The 9,912-nt window shown below is 36.7% G+C and overlaps 1 protein-coding gene across 1 annotated transcript; it reads right to left on the bottom strand.

Annotated features, from left to right (window-relative positions):
- Window positions 1-4,656: 4,656 nt before the first annotated feature.
- Window positions 4,657-8,966, bottom strand: LOC110652618 (probable disease resistance protein RF9). The gene is made up of 4 exons (XM_058147962.1): window positions 8,140-8,966; window positions 7,874-8,052; window positions 6,085-7,778; window positions 4,657-4,670 (listed from the first exon to the last, which is right to left on the bottom strand). Exons 1-4 carry the CDS (start codon window positions 8,908-8,910, stop codon window positions 4,657-4,659), a joined length of 2,658 nt encoding a protein of 885 aa, XP_058003945.1. The 5' UTR covers window positions 8,911-8,966.
- Between the last annotated feature and the right edge of the window lie 946 nt (window positions 8,967-9,912).

The raw sequence follows: 9,912 nt of genomic DNA, 5'->3' as shown, positions 1-9,912 counted from the left end.
ATTTTATTAGTCATTAGTTAATTCTCACCTTAAGTTTGACCCGAAAATTATTGGGCTTGCAAAAATTTTTCTTCTTATAATTTTTAATAATACATTTGACAAGTAAATACATATGATACAAAAATAGCATTATAATAAAATTGGTGATCAAAATTATTTTGGTGCCATCCACTTATTAATTAGGCTGCCTCTATGATTAAAGCTAAATCAATCAAAGCTAATTCTTTATATCTTTTCTGGGCCCACTCATTTTCTGGAATCTTAGCTTCTAGTATCACTCTCAAGGATTTGACCTCTAGCTCAATGGGTAGCACTGTTTCAGTCCCATACACTAAAGAGAATGGGGTTGCCCTCGTGGATGTCCTTGTAGTACTACGATAACCTTAAAGAACATAAAGGAGTTTTTCAGGCCAATCCTTATATGTTTCGAACATTTTTTCCCAACTAGAACCTTTCCATTCATATGGGGACCACACATTCCTGCATGTACTTCTTTCATTATTTGCCCAGCCTATTTTTCTATCACACATAAGAGTTTGTAGAATTGCCCCCCAGCTAAAGTAAGTTGAGTGACTAATCTATGAATTATTGCTCTATCTCTTTTGTTGGCTTATTGTGAGTATTCTCTCACTTTCAGAGACCTCCTTATGTCTTCATATCATTTTCCTTCTCCCTCTAGGTCTACATGTGCTACTATTAATCCTTCATAGCATGAAATTTTACTCCTCATTAGGATAATTTGCTAAGTCAACTTTTAATCATTCTTTTCCTATGGGGACACTAGCTTGGCTAGGGAATCGGCCATCTAATTTTAAGCTCGAGGCATGTGCTTCTTGGTACTTTGTTAACAAGGCTATAAATTTATCTCTTTCTTCTTAGGTTAAATCTTCAGCTAACTTAATGTCTTTGGGATTATTTGGTGTACCCAAATTAATAGAGATCGATTTTGATGCATTAACAAAAATAGATTCTAAATGATTATGAATGCCATGCATATGCCCATTAGAATAAACATCAAATAAGTAAGCAGAAGAACTGGTCATGTTATTGATCTTCGCCTTAAAATCAGCATCAAGTATATCAGAGATAGAAACATCAGTATCACTACTGTGAGCATTCCAAAAGATAAACTCAAACTTAGGGATGTAGCTTTAGGTGCTTAGTTTTCCATGCAGTCCTTAGATCAATGGTCATGATTTTCTACTTGAGCACTTTCACATGTAGTAACCCCTAATCATATGTTAAGGTAATTGCCCCCTCTTTTACGAACTTAAGAGGCTTTGGCTCTTCTTCCTCTTCTGTTGGCTCATAGCCCAAACCATTACTCGTGATCTGCCCCATCATCTCAAGAAAAGTCACCAGACCATTTATACTTTCTCTTAGGCCTATGCTAAGAAAAAAATTCATCCCTTTCTTCATAGTAGCCACTTTTAGATCCATCTAGTTTTTATAGATGCCAACAACTTGAAAATCAGACACTAGTGGAACTAAACCATCTAGTTGTAATGCAACTAGCTCCTCATCAAAATTGGTCCAAACATCTAAAGGACCCTCATCATAGCTAGAATTATCACAAATGTCAACAACCATTATAGACTGAGGTTCATTGGGCTTTTGGATTGGTTGGATAGGTTCACTGGGCTTTTGGATGGGTTGGATAAGTTCATTGGGTTTTTGGATGGGTTGGATAAATTTAATAATTCTGTTAGGGCTGTTTGGGGTGATAGAGATCATGTAGAGACCTAGTGTAGGTGGAAATTTTGGCTAGACATGGGGCTTTTGGGTTGATTTTCTGGGTCAATTATCCTTTTGGCATCAATTAGTTCTTAGATATCATGCTTAAGTTGAAAGCATCAGTCGGTGTCATGACTGTGGGCTTGGTAGGACCGGCAACATTAGTTGATATCACAGCTAGGTGGGAGTGGATTTGGTAGTGGTCTGGGTGCTAAGAACTGTAGGAGGTCTTGAGCTTTGAGACGTTCCAAAACTTCAGATAAGGGTTGGCTGAATTGGAAAAATCTCCTTGTTGAACCTCAATAACTTTAATGCCACTTAATTAGCCTACCTCGAGGCCTCTTTCTAAAGTTGACCATAATTTTTTCTTCTAGCTCAAACATCTTGACGTTCAATATTTCATCAAGCACGGCCATAGTTTCTTCCATCTTAAGTAGTGTAGGTAAAATCCTTACTAGTCTCTTCCCTTCCCTAACACAAGTGACCTGATTGGAAGTCTCTTTGGTGTGTTTTGAGGCTATGTTTGCTCAAAAAAATAGGATTTAAGGGTTAACCTAAGTATGCTATGTACATGAATGGACCATTTTTTTCTTTTTTTCTTTTTTTTTGCCTTTACTTTTATAAAACCAAAACTAAACCATACCAATAGAACCAAAACTGAACCAAAACTAGACCATATAAACTGAACTAAAATCGGACCAAAGACTGAATCAAAACCGAAAAAAAAAATCTCCAGAACTGAATCTTCGCCCCTTTATACCTTCAACTTTGACGTGCAGGGTAAGAAAAAATTCTATCCTAGGCTATGGTACACTGAACACACCAACAGGGGGTGGTCCAGGATGACCTTTCCTTTATAAACAAATGATTTGTATCCTTAAAGTTTAACCATAAGTAAGCATCCTCTTGCTTAACATGGGTTTTAAAATGGACTTGGGCCTATAAACACATTGGGTTTATGCATAGGCCTAGGTTCATCTCAACTACCACTAGAACTTATGGTTTGAACAGTAAGGATATGAATCCAGCAAAACAAAAATCTACGGGGCACCTAGGATTGAAATCTATAGCTCATGGGCTTCATCGGGTAGAAAAAGGGTCACCCATGCGAGAGTTTGTCCATTAAGCACAACGGCCGGAGCTGTTGCTCTTTTATATACTCGAAGGTACGGGCATGGGGTGCTAGCATTCACCAATTCGTCATAGCTCGAGTAGAACCATGGTCTCCTTGGCTAGTACTAACGAGGCTAAAAGGGTAAGGGTGATCCGTGTGATAGTGTAGTGCAATGCAAAAAGTTTAACAAAGGAATAATATTAGACTAATCGAAATATGTTGGAGTAACTATCCATTTAGTCCCCAGTGGAGTCACCAAAACTGTAGGAGGGGGGCGTGAGGCGAAATATCATCCATTGGAATTATATATAATGCACCAGGTAATGCCCAGGAAAGATGGTGGAGTCACAATGGTCTCACTTAAGTACCACCTCCTTAGACAGCATTTCCTAGACATGCACTTCATACAATCCTAATAGAATCAAACCACTGGTAAGTACTGTCTTCCCATAACACTACCACGGTACTAAGGATTTATGCCACGAAGGCATAGATAGATAGGAGTCGCCACCCGGGAAATAACTGGAACATATTCAGTGTTTCTTTCGAGGGTCATGAATGGCAACTTACTCCTTGCAGAGTTTCCACAACCATCATTACCATAGCCCAATGTCTAGGTTCGGGATAGTGGGTACGTAAGGGGAAGGTGTTAGGCACCCCTTACGCCTGGTCTAACCTCGTTAATTCGAGTGCCAGTCCTCTACTAATGTTTCTAAAAGTCTTGTTTATCATTCTTTTATTAAACTTCATCCTAAAAAATGCAATTCTAATCCTACACACGCAAGTAATTCACAAAGGGTTGTTGTTTACACATAATTTTCATGCACAAGTAATTCCTATCTATGGGGTTGCTAATTATTTAAATGATATTTACCAGATGACTAAAATTAATTTATTATTGAGAATTTAATTTACGAACAAATTCAATTTCAAATAACCCTACGTTTCTATTTAACCTAATTAATTAATTTTCACCAAGTTACCCTAAGGATAATTGAACTAAGTTAATTATGTACACGTGTGATTTATTCTAATATGACATAAGTCCCAAACAATCACAACCTAATAAAGATTTCTAACATGCAAATTTATTTTACAATTACCAAGTATTAAATTAAATTTATTTTACATGCCAATGTTAGTTTAATTTACAAAACAAGATTAATTTTAATTTACAAAGTATTTATTTAAATTAATTACATGCAAAAGTCAGTTAAATTAAAAATAAAGTTAATTTTAATTTACCAAATAAAAGTTCTATTATTACTACAATTTCATGCCAATAGTTATTCAAGAAGTGCAGAGCTACTTACCTGTTGGTAAATGCAGTTGCCATTGGGGCAAGCTACCCTTAAAAAAGGGTCTTCTCTTCTAGTATGGCAATGATATCCCTGGCTTACTCCCGTTTAGCTCCATATAAGCTACACGCAAATGCCCTCTTTGGTACTTACCTTAGGGCTACTTACCAATTTTGTTTGTAATAAAAAATAAAGAAACTAAAGAAAATAAAAGAAATAAAGAAAATATTAATAACAATTTACATTGGATTCTAACTCTATTCTCCTAAAGGGTTAAGATTCCTAATTAGTTACAACTACCTAACGGTCTAAGTCTTCTAACATGATCCAAACACTTCATAACACTTATTGAATTAAAAGAACACAGAAAAATAGATCAAATATCAATTAAAACCCAAGAAAATACAAGAACATGCATAAATATACAATTTCCAAATTCTAACAGATTAACGGTAGCAAGAAATCCGATTTTTTAAAAATAGTTATACATGCCTAAAAATCATAAAAACATTACCAAAGATAGCCTACATATCATACAAGATCATAAAATTTATAAATCAAACAAAACCCTAGCCAAATAGTCTACATAAATCGTAACTTTTCTAAGTGACAGAATCATACTACTTTTTTGTAAAATTCATAACTCATTAACCACAACAGATATGAATGCAAAACCAATTTGAAAAGATTCATAAGATTCTGAAGTTAATTTTAGACACTAGATTTACACAAAAATATTAAGGAACAAGGGAGATATGGGCTCCAAAAATCGGATATCCTGCAAATCAGATTTTAGAGGAACCCTAACTTCAAACAGCCATAACTTACAAAAAAATAAAGCTTTTTTACTGATTCTTAAGCCTAAAATTAATGGAATTTCGTGTAGAATATGAATATAATTTTTACAAATTTTTTACAGATTCAGAAAATAAAGAAAAATAATAAAAATACGAGAGACAGAAACTAAATATGTACAGAGTTGTGTATCCCCTCAAATTAAACATGATTACATGATCTATATGAACATATAAAATAAATTGAAAAAAAAGAACATAGAATTAAATATTACATGGAATAGATCTTGAAAAGAAAATAAAAAAAAAATTAACCTTTAAGAAATATCGCTAGGAAGAAAGAAGAACTAAAAGAATTTTGGCTATTCCTCTCTTTAATTTTTTTTTTGTCTTCTCCTACACCTCCTTCCTTTTTTCTCTTTTTCCTCCCCTTTTTTTTATTTTTTATCAGTGGGGTATTTATAGGGTTTTGGGAGAGAGGTGTGATAGGGTTTGGAGTTTTAGCGTGATAAAGTTTAGATAACTTAAACAACTAGGATTACAGAATTTGAGTGAGACTGAAATATGGATGAGGTGTTTCAACCAATGGGAAGAGAAGGAAAGGAGAAGGCACCAATAGGGAATGAGGAAGAAGTGTGGTAGGAATTGAAGTCCTAATGTGATAAGGTTCAGATAACTTAAACAACTGGGATTGAGGAATTTGGGTGAGACTGGGATATGTATGAGGTGTTCCAACCAATAGGAAGAGAGGGAAAGGGGGTGGCACAAATAGAGAGTGAGAAAGAGAGTGGGGCCAAAGGGGGAGAGAGAGTTTGTATGAGAGAGGGATAGAGAAAAAGATATATATTTTTTTATTTTAATTTTTTAAAAATAAGTTAAATGTGTCATATTTAAAATTCTTAACTAGACTTTCTTAGGCCCATGGGGCCCGATTAAACTTAATTAGGTCCATTTAAGAACTACCCATATTAAATTTAAACAAAACAAGATTTTATTTAAATTAAATTAATTTTCCAAAAAACATATTATTATTTTTTTTTAAGATCATGCCACGGAATTAATAATTCAGCTCCATGCCTCCAATTATATCTTACAGTCATATAATTTTTCATCATCGGGTTTCCAACAGCCTCAGTGCACATACTCGTCACAAAATAAGGGTCTACAGCAATTTTATACCAATCCAGGCCTTGATTTTCTTCAATCCTATAAGTGAATTCCTGTGGCATGTTTTTCACCCTAAAAATCTTAAGATTCCTCATGTGTTGCAATCCCTTGGGAAGCATCCTCAATTGGCTGCAGGATTTAATCTCCAAGTGACTCAGTTTTGGGAGTGCGCTTTTGGCCACGGTCCATATCTGTAGATGCTTTAGGTTCTCCAGTTTCAGCACTAATAGTTGAGGAAAGCTTCCAGAATAGCAGTGCATGCTCTTCTGGAAAAGCATGTCTGTCAATCTCAATATCTTAAGATTCTTCATGCATTGCACTTCCTTGGGAAGCATCTTCAATTGCCTGCAGGATCTAATCTCTAAGTCTGTCAGTTCTGGCAGTGCGCCTTTTGTCATATTCGATGTCTCTAGATGCTCCAGGTTCCATAGTTTCAGGACTTGAAGATGAGGAAATATTCCAGAAGAGCAGCACATGGTTTTTCCTACAAATGAATCCGAGAACAATCTGAGCTTTTTCAGATTGTGAAGGTGTTGTAGCATATGCATTGGATCTATCTTTAGTCGTGATGCTGACAATGTTAGGTAAGTGAGGCTTTCAGGAATTCCAGATTTAACAAACTCAAATTTTAACCTTCCCAGCAAGTACATACTAGAGAGACTTTTGAGTTTTGACAAGTCTTTTAGTGGCAGGTACCAAGGTTCACCAAGTTCATCAAATGATCTCAGCCTTAATGATTGAAGGTCTTTCAGTTCCAGAATCCAATCAGCCACAGCCTCAATTTGCGACAACATCTGTTTCTTTTGGGACAACATTATTCGGCATGCCAATCCCAGTTTTCGAAGATTTAACAATGTTTTCAGACCATTCTTCACAGGGCTCTCCTCATCTATGAACACACCCCACAATGTTTGAAGCTCCCTTAGAGAGCTGCTGCTTGGTTTAGGCTCAAATCTACTGCGGTAGCTCTCGCTTAAGTATAAATGTCGCAGCCGTTGCATTTTCCAGATAGAATGTGGAAGAGTACTGATATAAGTGTGCTTCACATCCAGAGTTTGGAGTTTAAGCAAGTTGCTTACAAATGGTGGAAGTTCCTCTAAGTAAGTCCATCTTAAGCCAAGGTATCTCAGCTGGAGTAATTTGTCAAATACCTTAGGAAACTTGGGTCTGAAAACACGTTCAAGATCAAGCACACGCAACAACAGGAAGCACTTGCTGGAAATGCATCGATGAAGAAACTTTCTTACATCTTCTCCTGGTTTGCTACCCTTGCGATGGTCAAAAGACAGAAATGAGAGGACATCTGTATACTGACTTCCAAGAGGAGCATCGCTGTCATCACCATGAATATGCTGAAAGTGGAAGTCCTTATGATTATAATGATCAGCAAAACGGCGAGGCCCATGAATGCTTGAAGAGAATGCAGAAGTCGCTTCAGCATAGTCTTGGAGGAACTTAGCTCCCTCTTTGGACAAACGACATGTGACACCTCCATCAAACTTTTCTTTCACAACTTGAACCATTTCTTTATCTATCAAGTCCTTTAAGTACCTTCTAGCAATATGTTCAGGAGGTTCATCATCCATTCTCTTATTGACAAAACCCTCGGCAACCCACAGGGTGATCAATCTTCTCGCAGGGATCTCAAAGTCAACAGGAACAATCTGAAATAATCAAGGCATTTTCTCAAGTTTCGGGGTAAGTCCATGTACACCTTTTGTGTTTTTAGCCAAGGTGTCTGGCCTTTATTGAACTGCTTTAGCAACCTTGACCAATTTTCATAAGTCACGCTATTCTTGGACAACAGATTCCCCATACGAATAATATTTCGCCGCACCCGTCCACAGCTTCTTACAATTTTTTTCCCAATATCCTCTAGTTCTGGAGGGATTTCTACCTTCAAAGTGCCAGTAAACAAGCTCCAACTTTCCTCCTCATTTGGTAACTGAATTTCATGCGGAGAGTTGTTTGAATCAGCATGCAAACCTATAGCCATCTCTTGGGTAGTGATCAGTATTCTACTACCATTTTATTTATCTGGGAATGCATTTCTAAGAAAATCCAAGACTTGGGCTTTTCGGATATCATCCAAGATTATCAGGTACCTACCATCCAAGGCAGCAAGTGGTTCTTCTTCCATGTTCCATTTGCCTTTTTGTCGAAGATAATCCATAACTTGTTTCTGTATGTCTTGCAGCACTGCCCTATCACTGTTCTCTTGTGGTACAGAAATCCAAGCTCGAAAAGGGAAATGATCCATAACCTCAATATCGTTATAGATTAATTTTGCAAGGGTAGTCTTTCCAGTGCCTTCTTCACCCAGAATTGAAATTATGCAGCAGTATCTATCATCTGTGAGTAGCCGTTTTTTAATTGCACATACATCATCATCAAAGCCAATGATATTAGGCGGTGGTCGTCTTTGACATAGGCTATGGAAAATAGAGTTTGAAGCTTCCCTTCTTTCTGAAACATCACGAATCTTATTCATGACCCTACTTATGTCATTGGCAATCTTATTTCGAATCATCATATCCTCATAGTTTGAGAGATCCTTTTGGCTTCTTTCGCTGTAGGTTTTAATGACACCCTCTGCATCATCAGCAATTCCTCTTATTTCCTCCAGCCATACTTTCAGTCTTCTGCTTGGTTTCTCAGTTGCTTGAAAATCCTCAAGTAAAGCACGCATTAGCATTACTTCTTTTTCCATTGATTTAACCTGATCTTCTAAATTACCAGCTGATAGTTCAGAAAGCCAGTTAAAAAACTTGTTACTAATGATGGAAACACTACCATTTTCCATTTGATTTCTCTCCTCTTGAATTGAAGTGCTGAGCAGAGTGCGACTATCTGATATAGTTGGTCCAAATCAATCTCTGAAATCTCTGAAATCAAGCGTCATGTATAAGCTTTCTTCTAGAGATTTCAGAGATCCTGCTCTTGATCCAATCAATCTCTTTTGCAATTTTAATTCGAGTTAGAATTTCATGATGAAGATTAAAAAATCTTTCAAAAATGCCCCTTCTTTCAGGTTCAATGTTGTTCTCATATGCCTCAATGATTGCCTTTGCTTGCTGAGCTACATCTTGTATCTCTTTCACAAAAGCTTCCAATCTTTGATCTCGCTTTTCCTTCTCTGCAAACTTTCGAGTAATGCACAAAGTCTTCTGAATTCTTCTCTGATTGATTCAACCCCCTCCTTCAGTTCTTCAATTGACTTCTGTGTGAGCAGATGAATCAGAACCTCCAGGATACATGAATTATCAATTTTTTGTGTTGCCCCATGATTTGAGGAACTGGGTTGAGCTTACTCCTCCATATTGATTATATTGCAAGTATGAAAAATGGATGATTCCTTGTCTTGCCAGTCTTGAGCAATAGATTTCTGCCCTCTGTTTGCTACAGAAATTTCGATGTCATATATCCGCTTCTTTCTGTTCAGTTCAGCAATTTTTCTTTTAATTTGATCGATCTCCTTGGAAACTTTCCTTCGAGACATCATGTTGTTGAAAACTCCTTTCCTCTCTGGCTGATGTCTCAAAACCAAGTCATCAAGAGCCTTTACATGAACCGCAACATCTTTCATTTCAAAGACCCATATCTTCTCTCTCAAAGCCAAGTCTTCTTCCATGCCTTCGACATCTTCAGATAAGGTTTCTATGAAGCTCAAATCTTTCTTGATTGAGTCAACTTGGTTATACACTGACTTCCACAAAGCTTGCTCATATCTTTCCCCAAGGAAAATTGGGAGTAAAATTCTGCAGCATGTGACTCTTATGCTTTCAGGGATCAAAAACTCACCATA

The sequence above is a fragment of the Hevea brasiliensis genome, chromosome 6, assembly GCF_030052815.1.
Source record: "Hevea brasiliensis isolate MT/VB/25A 57/8 chromosome 6, ASM3005281v1, whole genome shotgun sequence".
Taxonomy (NCBI): Eukaryota; Viridiplantae; Streptophyta; class Magnoliopsida; order Malpighiales; family Euphorbiaceae; genus Hevea; species Hevea brasiliensis.
The sequence above is the reverse complement of the archived record's forward strand: the minus strand, read 5'-3'. Positions and strand labels throughout refer to the sequence as shown.